The 24088-nt window shown below is 33.8% G+C and overlaps 1 protein-coding gene across 2 annotated transcripts in view; it reads right to left on the bottom strand.

Annotated features, from left to right (window-relative positions):
- LOC149781363 (serine/threonine-protein kinase mTOR-like) overlaps positions 1 to 24088 on the bottom strand; it is a 165860-nt gene that overhangs the window by 124620 nt on the left and 17152 nt on the right. For both annotated transcript variants that reach the window (XM_089935452.1, XM_089935453.1), the window contains exons 7-15: positions 20331 to 20393; positions 18791 to 18958; positions 17538 to 17650; positions 10836 to 11015; positions 9648 to 9776; positions 7066 to 7229; positions 2619 to 2702; positions 2057 to 2175; positions 944 to 1040 (exon numbers count right to left, since the gene is read on the bottom strand). In XM_089935452.1, coding sequence (XP_089791578.1) covers positions 944 to 1040; positions 2057 to 2175; positions 2619 to 2702; positions 7066 to 7229; positions 9648 to 9776; positions 10836 to 11015; positions 17538 to 17650; positions 18791 to 18958; positions 20331 to 20393 — 1117 coding nt within the window. The remainder of the gene's footprint in view (positions 1 to 943; positions 1041 to 2056; positions 2176 to 2618; positions 2703 to 7065; positions 7230 to 9647; positions 9777 to 10835; positions 11016 to 17537; positions 17651 to 18790; positions 18959 to 20330; positions 20394 to 24088) is intronic.

Below are 24088 nucleotides of genomic sequence, written 5' to 3'. Positions count from 1 at the left end.
AGGGGGGGGAATATGTTTTACTGGAACAGGCCTTATAGCCCAGTCATACTTTTTTGCATTTTCAAAACAATGTACCAACATGATCGGCACATCTTAAGGGCCAATTGTGTTCAATATGGAATGATGTGAACAAGCATTCTGCATTAATAATGCTGTCATTGTGAGCTCTAAAACCAAAATTGTTTTTCAATGCTTTCTGTGCAATGTATATTATACTTATGTTTCTGTGTATTTAACTGTCATTCTTCCTGCCACAAGATTTTGAGAAATAACACCTGCATATGCTACAAAATGCATAAATATCTCTACTAGATTCTATTATACACAGGAACTTTTGTGTATACCCCTTTTTGAAAACTGTCTCATATCTCTGTGCCATATTGCAGGATCGATACTGAACAAAGAACACTGTACTAGTACGTTTACTGCAACCGTATAACAGCTTCCATCAAACTGGTTATAAATGGATGCAGAAACTAAGCTGAGACATGGAAGTGGAATGCAAATTTACTATAGTACCGAGTTTCATTTTTCTTCACGATATTAAAAAATCGTCAGAAGTTATAATCCAAGTGGGAGAGCAGGAGGGTACATTACAAATCTGGATTCTCATGCCTAAATTAGGAGGTGGGGTTGGCAGGTCTGAAACAAGCATGGAGGTCTTTATTTTAAAAACAGTGATCCACTGAAATTGCCAATTTAATTTTTATATAATACTCAAGTCTGCAATAAATACTGATCAGTGGGTTTTGTATTTGTACAAACAAAAGTCAAAGGCAACCTCTCTATTTTCTCTTATTTCATACAATTTATGATTAGGAATCAATGACTGATTCAATCTAATTAATATCAACTAATCAAACAAGAAATCAATTAAATCAATCAATCAATCAAAAGTAAATATATAACTGTGCAAAAATAGCATTGGGAAAAATGTTTGTACCTGTGTCAGTGATGCCAACAACCAGCAGTTTGTTGAGGACTTCACCAACTGTGTTCATGGCAGCTATGCTGACCTGACATGGACTGGATGCCAACAACTTTGAGGAGAAAGAATAAACATAATAAGAAACATCTAAGTATGACAAAAGTTCTATTCTGATCATATTAAAAGTATTTTTTTTGTTTTTAAATGTTTATAATTTCTTTTCCAAATACATTGACCAAGTACTGTATGAAATTATTTTAGATCCAAAGGAATCTGTCCTTGTTACCTGGTATCCAATGCAATTTTGTGTTTCAGGGGTACACTTTTTCACAACTAACAAATTCATATTTGTGCTTGCAGCACATTTTCTGATTGTCTGAATACCAAACGTTTGGCAGTAAAATTGATGATGGTTCAAATTCTGATGACACTGTAATAAGATTCCTCATGTGATAAAATGACAGAAAATTATTATATTGGAATAAATATACCAAAGTGTGTTAAAACTAGGATAAATGCAGCAAGTTTTCCAATTTGCTAAAGTATAACAGTAATCAATTATGAAACATTTTATAAACTCCACTGATATACTGCCACTAAATCAAAATCTGTAGCTGTATGATACCAATATACGGTTGCAAAACCAGAGATTATAGTAGATATACCCTATTTACATAGCAAAATATCTGACTCAGATAATACCTGTATGTTGTTGTTGTTGTTGTAGGGTTTAACACCATTTTCCATCACAAGATAGGTTATACATGGCAGCCCGTATAAACTGTGGAAGAAGATACCAGGGAAAACCCAGGAAAGAACCACCAACCCACGAGAAGCTACTGGCAAGCTTTCTCACATATCCACATTGGCCGAATGCGAGACTCGAACCCATGCAGACAGAGGTGAGATGGCAATGATCCATAATGGTGAGCACTTTAGACCAATGAATACAGTTTCTGAATTGAAATGAAGTCATATGTATGTATGTATGTATGTATGTATGTATGTATGTATGCATGTGTGATATGTGTGTATGTATGTATGTATGTATGTATGTATGTATGCATGTAGTCCTCCTTGCTATAACAAAACTCAAAGGTAGGATATGTTTACTGTGTGTTGACTAACATTAAGCAGTGGGGTCAGCAATTTTGCACAGGTCTTGACGGCTTCAGTTCTTATCTCCTTGTGCTCACTGGACAGGTAATGTTCAGCACAGTGACGAACAAACTGTGTCAAAGAATGGCCTGAAATGAAATATTAAAATTAAAACCTTTAAAAAAAATATTTTATTACAAAATAAGATTGTAAAAAATTCTATACCATATATCTGCTTATTTTTTTCATTAGTGACAAAACATATTATTTATTTTAAATAGCATGTGCAAATCAGGATTATTGACAATCATATGTGCATATATTATATTGTTCTTATTTTTTAAAATTAGTGACAATTATGTGCTTATTTTTAAATTAGTAATCATCATAAATGCTTATTTTTTCATTGATGTCAATCATATGAACTTTTTTTTAAATTAATGGTCATATGTGTTTATGTTTTAAATTAGCAATGATCATACATGCTTATTTTAAATTTGAGATATTGTGTGCTTTTTATAAATTCAACAATGAACATATTCAAAATCAACGTTTCCCAGGTGTGTTACTGTACTGTAGTTATGCAAATTACCTTCAAAGTCAAAGTTTCCAAGAGTTTTCAAGGCTAGTGTGATACTAGTAACATCTTGAACTTCTGCTACATTTGTTGTGGAACCTGAAACAAAAAGGAAGATAAATAGATCTGTATATATATTTATATTGACTAATACACAGAGGTCTATTGAGCAATATACAGAGGTCTATGGATCAATATATAAAGGACATAAAGGTCTATGGAGTAATACACAGAGGTCTATGGAGTAATACATAAAGGTCTATCGAGTAATACACTGAAGTCTACGGAGTAATACACAGAGGTTTAAGGAGCAATATACAGAGGTCTATGGAGCAATATATAAAGGACATAAAGGTCTATGGAGTAATACACAGAGGTCTATGGAGTAATACATAAAGGTCTATGGAATAATAGGCTTAAGTCTACGGAGTAATACACTGAGGTCTATGGAGTAATACACTGAAGTCTATAGAGCAATACACAGAGGTTTAAGGAGCAATATACAGAGGTCTATGGAGCAATATATAAAGGACATAAAGGTCTATGGAGTAATACACAGAGGTCTATGGAGTAATACATAAAGGTCTATGGAATAACAGACTTAAGTCTACAGAGTAATACACTGAGGTCTAAGGAGTAATACACTGAAGTCTATAGAGCAATACACAGAGGTATATGGAGTAATACATATAGGTCTATGGAGTAATACATAGAGGTAAATGGAGTAATATACAGAGGTCCACAGAGCAATATACAACAGTCCATGGAGTAATACATACAGGTCTACAAAGTAATGCAGAGATCTATCAAGTAACACAGAAGTACATCAAGTAATGCATAAAGATCGCTGCAGTAATACTTAAAGAACTGTGGAGTGAGTCAAAGAGGTTTATACAGTAATACTTAGATAAATGGAGTGAGTCAAAGTTTATACAGTAATACTTAGAGAACTGTGGAGTGAGTCAGAGTTTATACAGTAACACTTAGAGAACTATGGAGTGAGTCAAAGAGGTGTATATAGTAACACTTAGAGAACTACGGAGTGAGACAAAGAGGTTTATACAGTAATACATATAGGTCTGTGATGTAATACATGCAATAATACATTTGATACCAAACATTTAGCAATCCCAACTTACCATGGAACCTATTACCTGTCATAATTAAATATTTAGGTGATTATACAGCTAGTTTAGTGCATCTTCTATTGTTACCTGCACCATTTCCCCTGTCTCTGCACACACATTATAGGATATAAACATAGTGAACACAATGTAATAACCATACCCAAAACAAAAGATAGCAACTTCCATGATGATATGCCTGTCTACATTGGTCAAATAAGTTTTTTTATTTTATGCATACTTTCTTAATGTGTATTGTCTACCTATGACAAAGGTTATATCAATGAACCCAAATTCCTAATTTGTTTCTTTAACAAATGCCATATCAATAAACCAAAATTCCTGATTTGTATCTTTAACAAATATCATATCAATGAACCCAAATTCCTAATTTGTTTCTTTAACAAATGCCATATCAATGAACCCAAATTCCTAATTTGTATCTGTAATAAATATCATATCAATGAACCCAAATTCCTAATTTGTTTCTTTAACAAATGCCATATTAATGAACCCAAATTCCTAATTTGTATCTTTAACAAATGCCATATCAATGAACCCAAATTCCTAATTTGTATCTTTAACAAAGGCCATATCAATGAACCCAAATTCCTGATTTGTATCTTTAACAAATACCATATCAATGAACCCAAATTCCTGATTTGTTTCTTTAACAAATGCCATATCAATGAACCCAAATTCCTGATTTGTATCTTTAACAAATGCCATATCAATGAACCCAAATTCCTAATTTGTTTCTTTAACAAATGCCATATCAATGAACCCAAATTCCTGATTTGTTTCTTTAACAAATGCCATATCAATGAACCCAAATTCCTAATTTGTTTCTTTAACAAATGCCATATCAATGAACCCAAATTCCTGATTTGTTTCTTTAACAAATGCCATATCAATGAACCCAAATTCCTAATTTGTATCTTTAACAAATGCCATATCAATGAACCCAAATTCCTAAATTGTTTCTTTAACAAATGCCATATCAATGAACCCAAATTCCTAAATTGTTTCTTTAACAAATGCCATATCAATGAACCCAAATTCCTGATTTGTTTCTTTAACAAATGCCATATCAATGAACCCAAATTGCTGATTTGTATCTTTAACAAATGCCATATCAATGAACCCAAATTCCTGATTTGTATCTTTAACAAATGCCATATCAATGAACCCAAATTCCTAATTTGTTTCTTTAACAAATGCCATATCAATGAACCCAAATTCCTAATTTGTATCTTTAACAAATGCCATATCAATGAACCCAAATTCCTGATTTGTTTCTTTAACAAATGCCATATCAATGAACCCAAATTCCTGATTTGTATCATTAACAAATGCCATATCAATGAACCCAAATTCCTAATTTGTATCTTTAACAAATGCCATATCAATGAACCTAAATCTTGTATCTTTAACCATTTCTGACCTTGACAATTTGTATGTCCTCTAAACATTATTCAAAGAATCAAAAAGCTTAACATATAAATTCAACAGAAACCACAAAAACCAAACAAAGACTCCACAGGTGAAAAGATATGCTTATGCAATGTATTACAATACACAACTTACAATATGATACATATCAATGCATATAAAGAATAAAGAGATGAATAACTAATAATGAATCATGGCCATTGAAAATTAGAATTAACTTTCAGAAGATACAAATAATTGTGAATCCATTCTCCAATGTGTGTTTTCAATATGGCAAAATTACTGATTTATCAGTGAACTGTTTAACTTCTAATTGTCTCCTCTATAACAAATCTTTAGATCAATAGTCTGATCTTTTGCTTCCAATAATGTCTGGTATTTTATGTCACTTTCAGATAAATTGGCAAAGTCCCATGAAAATCAACTAATACCAACAATAACTTAAGCCTTTTCATGAAACATTTAGAAATGCTGCAGATGTTGCAACAAGTGCTATGATACAATTTACTGGTGTGATAATGTCATATGACAAGCACTTTAATGGTGAATGGTTAAATAAAAATTACACACTAAACAGAGAACATTTTCATATATGTGACTTTAAACTAATTTGCAGAAGTTCCTGTGCATCAGTGCTCTCCAAGTACATGAATTCATACAAACTGTATGCAATTCATGCAATTGTGCACCCTGGCAGCATCTATGATATTGTCTATTAATGTGTATGTAATTTATCATCTTTCCTAGACTATTTATACAGGGTCACTTTTTCAATACAAAAAAGGGCAAGTCATTTATACAACCAGAAATCTTCACTGGATTTTTCTCTACCCATGAGGACTTGGCCTTCATATGTATCTTAGAAAATGTTTATAGTATCTTTCTTAAAATATATAATTTTTACACGGCATTATAAGGGGAGCTAAACTGTTTAGTAAGCTGGGATTCCTGGGTATGACCTTGCCCCCAAAGGGTCTTGCCTCTGGAGTCACAATTTGCAAATCACTGAGATCCCCAACCAAGGAAGATGTGGTGGCCAATGTTTAAGGCACTGGACTCATTACCTTAAGCCTGTGGGTTCAATTCCCACTACTGGATCAGCATGGATCCTCACTAACATGTGTAGATCTCACTAAAAACAAACTCTTCCAAGATCTTGATGGAACAAGTTCATATATAAAGTATGATCAAAGTCTGTTTATAAATATGGTCTCAAGAGTGTTCACAAGCTCTGCTGAAAACTTCAAACTATTTACAAAACTGAAAAGTTCCTGTAACTGCCTGAAAATCTAATAAGGTCATCTACATACAGATAAAAATAAGTAAACTAAACTTCACTGGTCAATGCTGAGTGTTGTTTTTGCATTCTTGCTAAGAAGTGTCTCATGATGGACAAATGAATAGTCAGATGGACAAACAAGGATGTCATCAATGCAAGCAGTTCAGCCATATCAACCTTTAACAAAAATATTAACACTGTAAACAATGAGGAGGATAGGATGATGACAACAATGACATCGTTGGTTAGAAAGTAACAGCTCAATATCTGCCAAGGCAATACAGACAAAATTAAATGATGACTCAATACCTCCAAGGCAATAAAGACAAAGGAAAATTATGACTCAATATCTGTGTAGGCAATAGGGACAAAAATAAATGACTCAATATATGCCAGAGCAATAGACACAACATAAAAGTATGACTCAATATCTGTCAAGGCAACAGGGACAAAAAATAAATTACTCAATATTTGTCTGGGTAATAGAGAAGAATATAAATAACTTAATATCTGTCAAGGCAATAGGGATACAATTAAATGATAACTCAATAGCTACAAAATGAAACTTGACATACAAAATCTTTACAAAATAAGGGAGAATAATTACCTGGTGTAGGCACAGTGGTGGTTGGAGTGTTGGGTGCACCAGGATGTTTCAGTGGCTTTCCCATGAGGACCATGGACAGGGTTTTCAATAGGCCATCCTGAATGTCCTTCTTCAGCTGGGGGATCTGAGTTGCTAAATCACGCAGGGCTGCTGTCAGTGCTGGGCTATCAAATAGTATTTACAATTTTTAATATTATAACTAAGTTTATTTTACTAACATTAAACTTTAAACAATTGAGTACATGGAGCATACTGTATATGCAACATAAATATATTACACTATAGCATACAGCCAATTTGTAATAAAGGTGCTCATTAGCAACAGACACAATATATAACCAAGTTGTAGTAAAAGTGCTCATTAGCAACAGACACAGCATATGTCAAATTTGTAATAAAGGTGCTCATTAGCAATAAACACAGTATATAGTCTTATTGTAATAAAGGTACTCATTGGCAAAAAAGGTGCTCATTAGCAACAGACACAACATTTAGCCAAGCTGTAATAAGGTGCTCATTAGCAAAAAACTACAATACATTTCCAAGTTGTAATAAAGGTGCTCATTAGCAACAGACACAGTAAATAGCCAAGTTGTAATAAAGGTGCTCATTAGCAACAGAAACAATATATGCCAAGTTGCAGTAAAGGTACTCATTAGCGACAGACACAGCATATGGCAAATTTGTAATAAAGGTGCTCATTAGCAATAAACACAACATATAGCCTTATTGTAATAAAGATGCTCATTGGCAAAAGAGGTGCTCATTAGCAACAGACACAACATTTAGCCAAGCTGTAATAAGATGCTCATTAGCAACAAAAACAACAATACATTTCCAAGTTGTAATAAAGGTACTCATTAGCAACTGATGCAATAAGTAGCCAAGCTCTATCAAAGGTACTCATTAGCAACAGATACAATACATAGCCAATCTGTAATAAAGGTGCTCATTAGAAATAGACACAACATATGTCTTAAGTCATAATAAAGGTACTTAATAGCAACAGACATAGCAAGTAGCCCACTTGTAGTAAAGGACAATAAGAGTTGTATAAAATTTAGTTCTTCTTCTTCTGCTTTCAAGAAAACATTATGCTATGAAAATGTTGAGAAATGATTCCATATAATTTAATCCAGGAAATCAATTAAATAGATTTTTTTTTCTCGGAGATTTTGTTAATTGGATGCAGAAGTAAATTGCCCAATTGTCTTTTTGAAAGCTAAAACATGTCCTAACTTACTATTTAAATTTAATGTATTTCTATTAAGTTGATTGCATGTTTCAAACAAAGCAAAGCTGGGACATCTTCCAATGTTTTACCATCCAGCTGCAAGTATAAAAGCATAAAACATGTCTGTACATCAGGGTGTATTCCTGAACAGCAAATTTAAAAATGAACCCATCCCCACCCCTAATGCAGAACAAGAAACAAGTTCATAGATAATGGATACCTCACCAGCACCTGAATGACCTCAACGCAAAACTTAACCATGGTTTGATGGATCGATAGACGATAGTAACAATATATGCATATGTAAATGGACTAGCAACATAAAAGTCACAGGAATGAATATGTACAGATAAAAAAGTACTATCAATTATCAATAACTATTTTCAAGTATGGCAAGCTTTATGCTGAACTCTAAATATCTGGTTAAAAAAATTCTCTCTTCATTTTTTTTTCAAGGATCATGGGAGCATTTTGGTCATATATTAATGTAATTTTTGGTATTTATGATCACCAAATTAGCACCATACTTGATTATTGAGCATGACAGTTTCTTCTATAACAATCCACATTCTACTTTGAAGGGAAAACTGACACAAATGTAGATGTGATGAACTTTTTAATGCAATATACTGATACAAAAGGAGGTCTTGTGAATTCAATGTATGGCAAAGTGAACTTCACTTTCTGGGACTCTTTAAATGAAATTACAGACCTGACTATTTTGCCCAAATCACCTGCTTGTGTGGACACTGGAAATGGACAATATGAAACAGACTTTAAACAACTGAAATATTTTTCATATGTCTCTGTGGCACCAGGTTTTACTTTTTCATAAAATCATACCAGTCTTTCAGCATTTGATGCATTTCAATGTTAAATCTCCTCCTGTGGATTCATTATTAGCAAATCTAATGTGTAAATGATTACTTTTATTTCTCACCAAGTTGAAAAAAACTTTATTTTGCTACAAAGCTGGATATGGCCTGCACGTTTAGCCGACCCCAAGCTTCAACAATGACGATATTTATTCAGCAAGATAAAGATAAGTGCACACCCAAGTTATATTCCAAATTTGGAAAGCATGGTACAAAATGATATTAAAATAAAAGGAAAGTAAAAACTTGAACACTGTGGCTAACTAAGAAGTGGACAGATATACAGACAGATATTCACATGGTCTCCAGAATGATTCCTGTCTCCAGCTTCCATCAAGGTGGGTTCCATAAACAAACAGTATGAATGGGTGATCTACTGCCTTCTTACATCTTCTGAATACATGCTACTGATTAGTAAAAGTTTCAGTCAATCCCAACTTGTAAAAGGTGTCAACAATTTCTCCCTAAATTACCTGAGCCCTGTAGACAGCATGGAATCTAGCAATTCCCTCACATCCCGAGTCATTCCAGGTCCAACTGCCTTGGCTAGCATACTGATGCATGTGAACACCGCAGGGTCCACCACAAAACTCTTGTGTTTCCTGTAAACAATTTTACTTAAATCCATTATAAAAGAATCGATTCACCTAATCAAACTGCTTGGACTTCTTTACAATAAAAAACATTCAAAGAAAGTCTTTTAGGGCTGCAAAAATCATGTTGTTGTTGTTGTAGGGTTTAACGCCATTTTTCAGCACACGATAGGCTATACATGGCAGCCAGTATTAATGGTGGAGGAAGAACCCGGGAAAACCCCAGAAAGAACCACTGACCCATGAGAAGCTACTGGCAAGCTTTCTCACATACCAACATAGGCCGAACCCGCAACTCGAACCCATGCAGACAGAGGTGAGATGGCAGTAATCCGTAATGGTGAGCGCTTTAGACCACTTGGGGCCCTGCTGCAAAAATTACTTTGTTGTATCCATAATTTGTTATAAAGTACATCTAGTATGATTCCTATAAAATACTATATCCATATACTGGTTCACATTTGTACTAACCTTAAATTTATTTGGTACATGTTTCTACTAATCATGTTTTTTTCTTAATTGTGGACTTTTTTCTTTCAAAAAGCTCATAAACTAAAATTTAAAGCCATTTAACTTTTATTTTCCATCAACATTAAAAAAGATAGTTAAGTAGATTTTGATCTAAAATGAAACATTCTGCTACACTATCAACTACTCTTCAATATCATTGATGATGTTTTTTCAAAAAACACTGAATAAAATTCAAACTATGAACAAAAAAAACAACAACTTTTGTTTAAAAAATCTCCTACATGTCATTTTGTCCTATCAATGGTAAACATTATCTAGGAGATATGTATGAAAGGAAGGGCTATTCCAGAATTAAACTAAGGGTGGGGTGGAGTAAGGGTGGGTCAGCTGGCATATTTTATAATACTACACCACCAATCACACTTTAATTTGACTGGTCTGCATAAAAAAAATCTGAGCAGTCTGGATTTTTCCACCACAACACCAACACTACCCATACTCAATTAAATTTAGTGTCTTAAAACCACCCAAACCCATCTATGAAAATGCCAGTAAGTTACAAAAGTTATTTACAAAAGCTTTGATGAATTCACATACTTTGCTGTTAGATCCTTGTGAGGAAGGGACATTCGAACGACTTCCATGATCCGTGCCACGTAACGGATAACCTCATCCCCAACAGCTGTTGCTAAAAGTCCTATAGCCTGGAATGCAGCTGTTTTTTCTCTCTGTGACTTTATTGTAGCCAAAAGGAAGGTAACAGAATCTTCTAGGTGTCTGGAGAAATAAGAAATCAAACCATTAACTAAAATAAGAGTCCTGCTTGTACTTTTTTTTAACCCATATCCCGATAAAGAGATATTACCCACGGGTCATTGTGGTACAAGAAGAAACTTTGTTATTGTTAAATTCCAAATATTAAGTCAATCGGATAAGTGATTATTTAATTACAAGTGCTGGAAAAATCTTTACCCAAAGATGCCCATAGCCACTCTTACCTACAAACCTCATGCCCACAAACTGTCCAAACAATATATTCCTCTATCAATGAGGCATTTAAAAAAATGCCAAGACATTAACAACAATTTGCTATATTCAAATGTTTGCTGGAAAACATGAAGACTTTGAACCCTCCAGCAAGAAAACATTTTGCCACAGTTAAAGCATTATATATATATATGAGCTAAGAATATGCTTCACCGTTTTTCACAGGGTAAAATGTTGCTACTTTTCACTGAGATATTTGTCACTATGTTTCATTGAGATATTTGTCCCTATATTTCACGGGGTACAATATTGCTACTTTTCATTGAGATATTTGTCACTATTTTTCATTGAGATATCTGTCATTATTTTTCATGGGGTACAATGTCACTATTTTTTTCATTGAGATATTTGTCACTATTTTTCATTGAGATATTTGTCACTATTTTTCATGGGGTACAATGTCACTATTTTTCAGTGAAATATTTGTCACTATTTTTCATTGAGATATTTGTCACTGTTTCAGTGAGATATTTGTCCCTATATTTCATGGGGTACAATATTGCTACTTTTCATTGAGATATTTGTCACTATTTTTCATTGAGATATTTGTCACTATTTTTCATGGGGTACAATGTCACTATTTTTCATTGAGATATTTGTCACTATTTTTCATTGAGATATTTGTCACTATTTTTCATGGGGTACAATGTCACTATTTTTCATTGAGATATTTGTCACTATTTTTCATTGAGATATTTGTCACTATTTTTCATTGAGATATCTGTCATTATTTTTCATGGGGTACAATGTCACTATTTTTCATTGAGATATTTGTCACTATTTTTCATTGAGATATCTGTCATTATTTTTCATGGGGTACAATGTCACTATTTTTTATTGAGATATCTGTCACTATTTTTCATGGGGTACAATGTCACTATTTTTCATTGAGATATTTGTCACTATTTTTCATTGAGATATTTGTCACTATTTTTCATTGAGATATCTGTCATTATTTTTCATGGGGTACAATGTCACTATTTTTCACTGAGATATTTGTCACTATTTTTCATGGAGTACAATGTCACTATATTTTTCATTGTGATATTTGACACTGTTTTTGATGGGGAACAATGTTGTTATTTTTCAAGGGGTACAAATTTCCATGGATTTGTTGGATGTAGCAAATCATGGCTGCAAAAACCCAAACCAATAATGATTCTTCTGTGGAAAAAACATGATCTCTTCATAAATGCATGCATTTCAACACTAAAGAAAATGACAATTTAAAAATTAAAAAAATATATTAAAATGATACCAATGAAAATGATTCACAATATAACACTAGTATGCCTGAGGATTTGAACTAGAAGGGATTTTTTTTTTTACTGTAGGCAAAAGCATGTCTTCCCTCCCCTCCATGGCAACAAATGTAATTTTGTGACACTGTCAGACACTTGACAGAAAGGAAAGGAATAAACTAGTAAGGTGATTGTGATACAGAAAGTCCCTAAATTTTAAGGTCCTGATTTTAGTCTTCCTCTTGAAACTGTTTTGTCAATTTAAGTGACATACTGAAAGCGTAAGCTTACTAAAATTATGATAAGTCTGATATTTGTCCAAAAGTGGGGGCCAGACAGCTGAAATCATTGACAAAACAAACAAGATCTGTGTTTGTAAAATACTTCAGACCAAAAGAGACCAAGTCCCGAAAATTAAAAAATATAGAACATTTTAAGAAAAAATACTTTAAGGTTTGAATATATATAACAAAGAATTCAGCATGTCTACAAACATGCATGCCAGATTTATCTGTTTAACTAAAATGGTTTTAGCTAATTTGGTGCTGTCAAAAAAGTGCAAGCCAGCTCATTCAAAAATGTAGAAAAACGAACTTATTGCTGTAATGGCCCGAATAAGGTTATAAGAATTTTAATATGAATATGATTATAAATAAGTCTACAAAATTTAATGTCTACCTCAAATAACGTTTGCTTTGTCATGCTTACAAGGTTTTCTATTAAAATGCCCAAGCTGAAATATTTAAATTTTGTATAAATAAAAAGGAGAAAAAACTGACATTGTAATAAAAGCATGAGAATTTAAACAAGTCATCAAATAATTTTGCTTTAATGTGTTGACAAGGTTCTTGTCACACAAATTTAAATCCAAAAGGTTCACCAGAACCTAATCAGGTCATGGGACCCATTCAAGATATCTAAACATCCAATTTGGTCTGGTTTGGGACAATAATTTTTTTTTGTTGTCTTGTGACAATTGGACTAATGACTGGACAGATGACAAAACTAATCCAAGGACTTACCTCACTATGCACTATCATTTGGGTTAAAGATTCAATTTTTTTCCTTTGTATTTTGCAGTTTCAATTGTGATTGATTGTTATTACCTATGATCAATCAAAGAATAGACAAATCATTCAAGAATTACAATAAAAAACGTTCCCTGCATCAAACCATTTTACTGAATCGGTACATGGAAATCCGAATATTTCAAGTAAATGCTCTCCAAGCAAAATCACATCCAAAAAACAACCCTGAACTGACAAGATGATGTGAGAATTTCAGCTGACCTCATATCCTCATGCACGACTGGGGCATATAGAAAACACCAGATGCACTAACCTGCATGTCAAAAGAGATGTAGAAAATATTCGATACACTGTCTTGCATGTCATAAGAGATGCAGAAAATACCAAAAATGAAAATGTATTTCATCTCCTAACACATGCTGAAACCAATTAATTACAGTAAGCAAGTACTGCTGTAGGTTTCTCTATGAGACAAAGACCCAAAAATTGTCCCAAAGGGCATGCAAAGTTAAAACAATACATGACATGCACCAAGTTGAACACAGACTGGGGCTGACAATAGACCAGGGATGCACGACCTTTTTGGCCAAGGACCAGATTGCATTTTCTAACACCACTCAAGTACTGCAAACACTATGCTACATGTTCTATACAATAGTGACTTGGTAAACTAAATTAACGTTAATGAATGTTGTAATAAATTACTGCTTGACAATAAGGTTTTATATAATTTTATTTTTAGTAGCACAATGGATTTCTAATTTCTTTAATACAATTACTGTTCATGGGCCAGATTTCTGTCTTGTTTTAATTTGCCCAGAGGGCCGGACAGAACACATTCGTGGGCCGGGGGTTGTGCACCCCTGCAAGAGACTAATCTGAAGTCTTTGCAACATTAAAAAGGGCCAGTGAAGACAAATTATTGATAACTAAATGTATGTAGGTAAACCATTTAAGAAAGATTACGTTTATCTGCTTGGTACCTAATTATGATTGATGCTATTAATTTAGAAAACTCTTACAGTTTGTTTAAATTAAATATCAGTGCTTTATTAACCAGGAAACTGGCCATACTTCTGAAGCTTTGCAGACAGGGAATAATAAAATAGTATTAAACAAATTCAGATTCACTCAACTGAAACTTCAAAGATAGTGAATTATACATAGTATTTAACACATTAGGTAATATCACCCATAATTCCAATGGATAAAATTATGTTATAAAAGAATCTAATTCTTCAAATGTTTTTAACATGGAATGTATTTCTACGTGGAACAACTGTATTTATTATTGTGACATGATGTATTTCTTACTCATCTCATCTGAATTCAAAGTCTTTTTAGCAATGTACAATCTGCATATCGCTCTAGCCACAGTACTGAAACTACTCTTCTAAAAGTAGTTATTGACATTCTCCCTGCTTTGGATAGCGGAAAGATTACAGTTCTCACCCTCCTTGATTTGTCTGCAGCATTTGACACAATAGACCATGATATATTACTTCACTGTCTCCAGCATGTATTTGGCATTCCTGATACAGCCTTACTGTGGTTTAAGTCCTACTTGGTCAACAGGACACAAATTGTGTCTGCAAATGGAATACACTCCAGCCAAGTTAGTCTATGTTATGGTGTTTCACAGGAGTGTGTTCTTGGACCTGTTCTCTTCATTCTATACACTCAGCTGCTCTCAAGTGTCATATATCATCATCCAGTGTCTCACCAATTGTACACTGATGACATCCAAATATACAAATCTAGCCACCCAACTGAAGTTGATGCTACCATCCAAGGTGTATTTCTGATGTGAAATCATGGATGCCATTTAACAAGCTGCAGATGAATGATGATAAAACTGAGGCCATTCTGATCACAACACAAAGACTTTCTCATTCACATCCTTTACCTCAAACAATAAATATCAGCAACACCAACATTAAATTCAGTCCGTATAAAACCTAGGTGTCACTCTGGACAGTACTCTCACATTGTACCAACATGTCATGAACATATGCAAGGCTAAGACGCATCAGCTCCATTCACAAATATCTTTCAGTTGATGCCACTAAAACACATGTGTGTTCATTAGTACTTTCAAGACTGGACTATTGTAACTCAATTCTGTCTGGTTCATCTCGATATCTACTCCAGAAACTTCAAAACACAGCTGCCTGGATCATACTTAGAGTACCACGATCAGAGAACACCTCCCTGCTGCTCTGTACCATAAACTGGCTATCCATTTGATCCAGAATCAAACACAAAATTTGTTCTCTGTGCTATGTTTCACTGATGGACTCCAGTCCAACATACCTATCCAACCTCACCCACGTGTACACACCAGCAAGATACTTACACTCCTTCTGACAATCGTATACTCATTATTCCCACTATGAAAACAAAGTCATACAGACGTTCTTTTGCATACCAGGGCCCAGCAACGTGGAATGAAATGCCCACTGAACTTAGACACAAAGACACAGTGATCCCATTCAAGAGTGCTCTTAAAACGCACCAATTTTGACTGCAAGAACAAACTTAAAGACCTAATAATGTTTCCTACCTTAAATATTTTCAGCATGTTTTTTGTTTTCTAATTTCATGGTGTTTTTTTTCTGTAATAATATCATTATATATGGTGTTTTTTTTTGTTATAGGTGTTGTCTGATGTTGTAAAGCGCTTAGAGCTTCTAAATATCAGGTGCTATACAAAGTCCTTATTATTATTATTATTATTACTAAATATATGTATTTAAAAAATGGATCCTGAGGGTTTTTGGTTTTGATGGGTTTCACAGTATTATTTTCAAAATTTCTTACGCCCTAGAGAATTGTTTTCGAGATACATTATTTTTTACAGCCCCAGAGAGTTGTTTTTGAGGTACATTACTTCTTACAGCTCTAAAGAGTTGTTTTTGAGGTACACTATTTCTTACAGCTCTAGAGTTGTTTTTGAGGTACATTATTTCTTACAGCCCTAGAGTTGTTTTCAAGGTACATTATTTCTTACAGCCCTTGAGTTGTTTTCAAGGTACATTATTTCTTACAGCCCTAGAGTTGTTTTCAAGATACATTATTTCTTACAGCCCTAGAGTTGTTTTCAAGGTGCATTATTTCTTACCGCCATAGAGTTGTTTTCAAGGTACATTATTTCTTACAGCCATAGAGTTGTTTTCAAGGTACATTATTTCTTACAGAAACTGAACTTTCTCCATAAGAGGAATAAAAGTGGAGGGAAAATGATTTTATTAGCAAACAATAGCAAAGGGATACTATTTCATCTTGTAACTACCCATGTTGTGTGACAACTGAGCCATCAAATTTTATCCCAGTTATTTATTAACTTGTGTATTTATTATTAATTTATTTATTTTATATATTTCAGTTTGAACTTTTTGTATTACCTCAGACACATTCATAGAGTTAGGTAACATTTCCAGGTGTTATTAAAAAATTCAAGGATTTCTTAATTTTGCATGAACCATGTTTTATCATTTTTTTTTTTTACTTCTTCAAATATATCTTATATTACATTATAGTGACTATACATAAGATTATTAAATTACAAATGTAATTCATTTGTTTTTATACATTATATTTTACAGCAAATCTATATTTATCAATGTTTGACATTTGTGTTCTCTTTTTGCACTATACATACATATCAATGGCTAATCCAAACCTCTGGTACTTACACTCAATCTAAATGACACTTTATTTGACAAACTGTTCCTATAGATATTTTTAATAGTTCAATATTAAAGTAAGTTCCTTTTACTTCTGACATTGCAGAAAATATGCTCCATGTTAAAGTGAGTTTGATAATCAATTATCATATATTATCATTTGTAAATAGCATACATTACCCTCACTATTTTTATATATCTGCATTTCATATAACTAATTTTGACTTAAGTAATCTCTTCCAAAGAGGAAATAAAGGCAGTCACATATATACAGACAATCATACACAGACAACTTACAGCCTACAGAAGTTGTTGGGATTGAATGAAGCTAGCCTGGGTAAGACCACCAAAAGAGTTTGTTGAACATAGATGCTTCTGCTCCCTCTGTGTCGCATTATCAAACTACAAACCTGAAATTAATAATACTTTTTATTAGCATGTACTTCTATGAAGCTGGAAGTCTGATTCAGCATTCTAACTCGTTATGATTACAACAAAAACAAACAATATGAAAACCAAATGACATCCAGGGAAATGAAAAGTCCCACACATTTCTTGTAAACCCATTTTTGGCATTATCATATTTTTAAAAAATAAAATTCTTTTACATTTCATTGTTCCACATTTACTTGATACTATCAAAGCAGATGAACATAAAGTTACAAGATACTGTAAAATATTTGTTTTCACTTTAAATATAAAATATTTGGCAAATATTGACAATATATTTTAAAGTCACTTTCACTTGTTCTAATTTTCCAATTTTTTTCAATGGCAAACAAACTGTCGATGAACTTGCCCAAAACAACATAACAGTTGTTGAGGTATAGTAGTGTTAGCCTGTCCATCCATCAACCATACCTTGGTAAAGTCTTACAAAGATCGTTAGAGCGTCCGCCTCGGATGTGGGAGGTCATGGGTTTCATGCCCGGCCGAGTCATACCAAAGACTTACAAAAATGGTACTAATAGCTGCCTCACTTGGCGCTCAGCATTAACAGGTTAGTGTTAGGACTGGTCGGCCTGGTGTCAGGATAATGTGACTGGGTGGGACATCATGCTATATGACTGCAGCATGATGCCCCAGTGCTAGACATCACTATAAACTGTCACACTGCAGACATCGTAGCAATATGACTGAATTTTTTTAAAGCTACGTTAAAAATCCAAATCACACGCACACACTCTTACAAAGATCATTTCAGTCACTGTTGTTTGACATCCATGCTCCATGAACATATTTCAAGTTTTTTCCTTATTTAAACATAGTTTTGTACACAAACGTGTGTTTGGATTCCACAAGTTTCAGTCTTTCTAGCAACTAAATTACAGGTATTGTGTTTAATATTGAAATTTTTCATACCTGCATGCAGCAATACACATACCTATATAACTGAGTTTTTATATTCTGTCCAACATTTTCCTGATTTATTTTTAAAAATTAATAAAATGTAATTCTGTCTGTTTTAGAAAGATAAAGTCAATCAAATTAATGGAAATAAGACCAAATCAGAGCTGTTGTCATTACAGTACAAAATTCTTGATCCTTACCATATCAAAGTTTGCAGTTATTAAATCTTTGCAGAGTCGACTTTCAAAAAAAGTTGTTTTCCGCTCAAACTGTCTTGCCCCAAGTCCAAAACTGCTCAAAGGAGATGACTTCTCCTGCAGTTGTTGAAGCGCTACAACACTCCCTTGTGGTTTGCTCCTTGACAACTCCTATTGGAACATACGGAATACAATCAGTGCAATAAAAACTATAAAGCACAAATAGATTACGAAAATAAGATGCATTAAAATGACACAGTTTTTATACAGCGTGAGTGTTTATACAGATGCAGTCCATTTTTCAAGGTTTGCATCATGGTTTAGTTTCATCATTCTTTCTTTGTTGAACCTGTACCATAATGCAAATAGATAATTAATTCTCAAGTCCTCAAGATACGTGCAATGAAACATAAAGAATAGGCAGTGATATAACAATTTCTATATATATAATTTACTGGCCCTGAAATGGATAATGTTACCAAATCTGCATATCATCTGCATTCCATTTACATTCATGTTTGCACTCAAGTACCACATCATCATTTTTTATTTACAATCTTAGAAATGTATTCTGATTTTGTGTTTATCAATTGCATTCAGTTTCCTTCTCTTCCTGTTCATCTGAAATGCATTTGCAAAGTAAGCATTTCTGTATTTAAAAGTATTAAAGTATTATTAATTTTACTGAATTTTAAAAGTCATATGGGTAGAATCAACACGCAAAGTGAAATAAAGATTGTCAAGTCTTTTGACTTATTTTATCAACAGAAAAGCTCAGGTTGTCTATTTGTCAAGATGGAAGTCAAATAAGAGTGGTGCCCCCTCTGATAGTGTGAGTGGTACCAATGAAAAGAACTATTGCTTTTGTATTGTCTTATTAAACAGGTGCTTTAAAAAATAGAAAATGCATACAATTCAAATGACAACATTCAATTTATGATGACTAAGAATATAACTACAATTGCAAAAAATTTAAAACTATAGTTACAGAAAATTTTATTTTGTATATCATTTTAAAACAATTAAAATATGTACAAACACAACTACCAGCGTGTATGGTTAGTATTACAATTTCACTGTTTGTAAGTGTGGATAATTGTCTGTCAGCATGTAAAAAGATTTTGATCCAAAATCATTAGGCAAAAGGACCTTTGACCATTGAAATTAGATGACAATCCAAAATACTGATAACAGATTTTCAAATCCAAGAACAAAATGCATTCCATTTTCTTTTTATTTACCATTCATCAATCTGTATTTTGTGATCTCCACTTCCATCACACTGCCTTCATCATTGCATTACCCTTCATTCTGAATTTTGTATTTGTTCATTCCATATTGTTTTTTGTTTCACACCCATTACAGGAAGATAACTATAAGCAAGACCATGAATACAGTTTCTGAATTTAAATGAAGTCATATGTATGTGTGTGTGTATGTGTGTGTGTGTGTGTCTGTATGTATGTATGTACAAGTGTCATTCTTCCTCTATCAGTGGAATCTAAATTATCTTAACCAAGAAATGGAAACATGGGCCACATACTTTCAGGGTCTTCTCATGCTGATACTGCTGTGCTGAAACATCCTCCATCTCCAGTCGCAATCTCTGTCAATTAAAAAAATACATAATCATAGGACGTGTGATATATATATTTTTGTTTTTAAAAAATGTTTTTAATATAAACAATGTTTCTCATCTGCAGGATCCTAAGATCAAATCCAGTAAGTGCAAATAAAAAGAATAACGCAATGCTCAGGTTCCAAAGAATAACATCATGGCATAAGTGGGATCATGTTAAAAAATTCTTTTAGAACACTTCCCCATAGAAAATGTGCAATAAAATTTCAATGTCATCAGTTTTAACTAACCTCTTGACCACATATCTTTTGTTTTGTTTGCTGGGTTTCATCAGACATCAAATATACTTCAGTTTTTAAATGTATATATGTCAATATGGTGGATATGGTGCACGGTGAAGTTAAGGTAACATTAAATGCAGTGCTGGAATTAAAACTCTGCTACGGATATGAATAATTGACTTTTCCAAGAGAATGTATTACTGATGTTAAAAAGACAGGTCACCTTAAATTAAAAATTGAAGCCATGATGCCATCGCATTATAACTAATCGTGTTAACGGGCTTTACCTGTAGTTGTCACCTGTCTTTAAAATGTGATGTCTTCCAAATATCGGATAATTTTTACAACATGATCTTTAATAAACAGGCACACATCCAATGCCTTGCAAATCAAGCCCTCCCAAGCTAAATAAAGATGCTAACATCTTTTGGCTTGTTTTAGCAACATAAAAGCTCAAAAGTTGTCTCTCAAGATGGAAGATGAATAAGAGTGGTTCCCCTTTGATAGTGGAAAGGTATCAAACCCCATAAGTCATCAGTTAGTATTGAAGTGAATGTGCATTCTCTTCCAGTGACTTAACTGCAGAAAGAGCTGGTATTGCATGTCCATATTATGATCAAGTAAGTATTAACAAACAAATTTTACCCTAAAAATTAGTTTCTTTCTAAAATATGACAGCTAACGAGAAAGCAATAGGAGAACAGGCAACGGTCAAAGAGAGGTAAACTTCAAACCACAGAGATGATCATGGCTCAAGTTTCTGAAATATATGTGAAGCAGCTTGGAGTCAGGAGTACAATACAGGCTAGGGCTAGTAGAGGTCAATGAATGGACATAAACTTGAGAACATTTTTTGCTCCTGTTAATACATTGGAAAAGAGTAACCCACATTATTACAAAGCTGTTGAGTGACCTGGGAAGGTAGCCTACTGCACTGCTGATATAGGTCCCACCTGGTCAATGTGAGCCCTTTGGGATAAATGGTATCTGAGATAAAAGATAAAGTTGTCTCTAACATCCATCCCATGGCTTGAATGATCATAGCTAGGGAACAGCTGCACTCAGATGCTTTGTTAGTGGCAACTGCCCTAACAACATGGCCTCAAATGTACAAGAGAATCATCTGTCTTGGGTTAATTCTTGTTGGCCAAAGGGATAACCCACTGGATACATGACAATGTAAGGGATAACCCAATGGATACAGGACAAGAATGCGTAAGAGAAAATATTTTCCCTTCCTTCATGACTGGTGAGAAAAAAAGCAAGATCTCCCATTTCTGGTTGGCACAGTCTACTTCAGGTACCACTGCAATGTCCTAATGCAATCCTGCAGGTGTCCTGGTAAAGAGCGATCAAAAGAAAGCAGTTTCAATACAAGGGACAGATCTTCCTGTTCTTGGTAATAAAAGCCTGTGGCTGTAAAGAGACAAACTGAACCATCATGGCAGAACTGCAGACAATGTGAACTGAATAAGGCGTGCATCTCAGTGATACTACCAAGCTGTAGTTAAAGTAATCCTACAAGGAAGGTGAGTCCAAGGGGTTCAGTGATTCAATGGGTACCTTGTTCAACTACATTAAAGATTTCATTTCAGATAAAGAGCGAAGTCCTTTGGTCAGAAAAGTCAGAGAAATCCATGTTCATGCCTCTGTGAGAGAGATCTTTGTTCTGGTTTATGTTGTCCCTTCCATGATGTTGAAACATGTCTGAAATAGTGGAATAGTAGCCCATGATCCTGACTGCAGCTAACTTCTTCAAATACCAAGTTGGCTATTTGTCATACTGAGGCATTAAAGGGCATAATGTGCCTCTGCTTGAACCACTGGGAGAACTTCCCACTTTCCTTCGTAGGTTTAAAATGGCAGGCCTTCATGCCCAATCAGTTCAGTCTACCACATGTTTTGAGAAATGTTAGATATGAGTCAAGTGTGCAGGTTCAGTAAGAGGTCACAGAAAGAGCTGGAGAAGGCTGACAGAATTCTGGAGGCACAAGTCATGTATGGAAGGCCAAGTCTTCTCTGAACATAATTGAATCAAGAAAGGAAAATGACCATTGTGAATGTATATCCTAAATGTAAAGTGCTGTTACAATGAAGGTTTGTGTAAACAAAAGAGAGTGCTGAGCTGGCAAATAGACTGTTGAGAGTGATAAATGAGGCTGGAATTCTGTCCATGTTGAAAGATGGTGATCAATAGGCACTTACTGGATCTGGTAATGTGAAGTCACTGTAGCCAATACTGAGTAATGATGGAGTTGGGACCAGCTATGGACCTGTAAAGTGCTTTGTCTGTGATACTGTTGTGGTCTGTTACTTGGTATTGTGGGTAACTGCTGGGTGCCTATGGCAGACCAAGGACTAGAACTGGATTGACCCAAGGTTAGAAACTGTCTGCAGTCAAAGACCAATACTGGGCAAACCAGGAAGGCAAATCACCAAACCCTGTTCAGCTGGTACATGGAATAGGCTGAAATTGTTGGAGCTGGAGAGGACATGGTCCATGGTTGGCTTATACCTGGTGCCAAAGTCCAGTGCCAGTTATGAAAGGAATTATGGGAATGAAGTACTGAACCATCAAGTTACTTTGATGGACTTATATGACCACTGTCATGGAATTCTGGGACTGAAGTACTGTACCAAAATCATGATACCTGGACAAACTTCAACTGACCACTTTCATGGAATTGATGTTACATGAAATAATAGACTGATCTGCCTACTAAATCATATAACATGATGACCTGTTACCCTCTGACAAACATGCAGTATTTGGCAAAGAAATATTCTCAATTTCAGTGATATGTTTATTAAAAATGATCTTTTATTATTCTTAAAAAAAACATGCCCAGTTGCACAAATTACATGTATACTGCTGCAGACAATATTTATATTTATATTTCAAGTTCATATAGTAATAGCCTATGTGTTTTATTTCAGTAAATCATGAAAATCAATTTTAAAGTACCTTGAGAGAATAATGTAAAAAGAATTTCACACCAGAAAACGTTAATGCATTAAGTATACAGTCTTATCATCTTTATTAATTTTAACTGATTTATGTTTATGCTGCCTTTTAGGTAAATTATTAAAAAATATAAAATAAAATCTTAAACAGTTACTGTTTAGAAGTATGCTGTTGTATATAATACTTTTAAAAGTTCTACACTGCTCATGTTTTTTAGATTCATGATGTAATGTTGATATAAGCATGCAAACTATAAGCTTCATGTATTGGATGATAAATATTTGAAACCATTGTTTTGTAGTTTTTTTATTAATTTTAATTTTCATCCCCAACCCAGCTCAATGACTGAAAATAAAGAATCACTCAGGTGTCTATAAGACTGAGATGATGAAGCAAATTTCTGGAACAACACAATACTGAAGGGTAGATTTTCAAACTATGAAATAATGCAATATCTTCAGTTCAGTGCTTCCCAT

This window comes from Sinohyriopsis cumingii, chromosome 15 (assembly GCF_028554795.1).
Source record: "Sinohyriopsis cumingii isolate HCF-2022 chromosome 15, ASM2855479v2, whole genome shotgun sequence".
NCBI lineage: Eukaryota > Metazoa > Mollusca > Bivalvia > Unionida > Unionidae > Sinohyriopsis > Sinohyriopsis cumingii.
The sequence above is the reverse complement of the archived record's forward strand: the minus strand, read 5'-3'. Positions and strand labels throughout refer to the sequence as shown.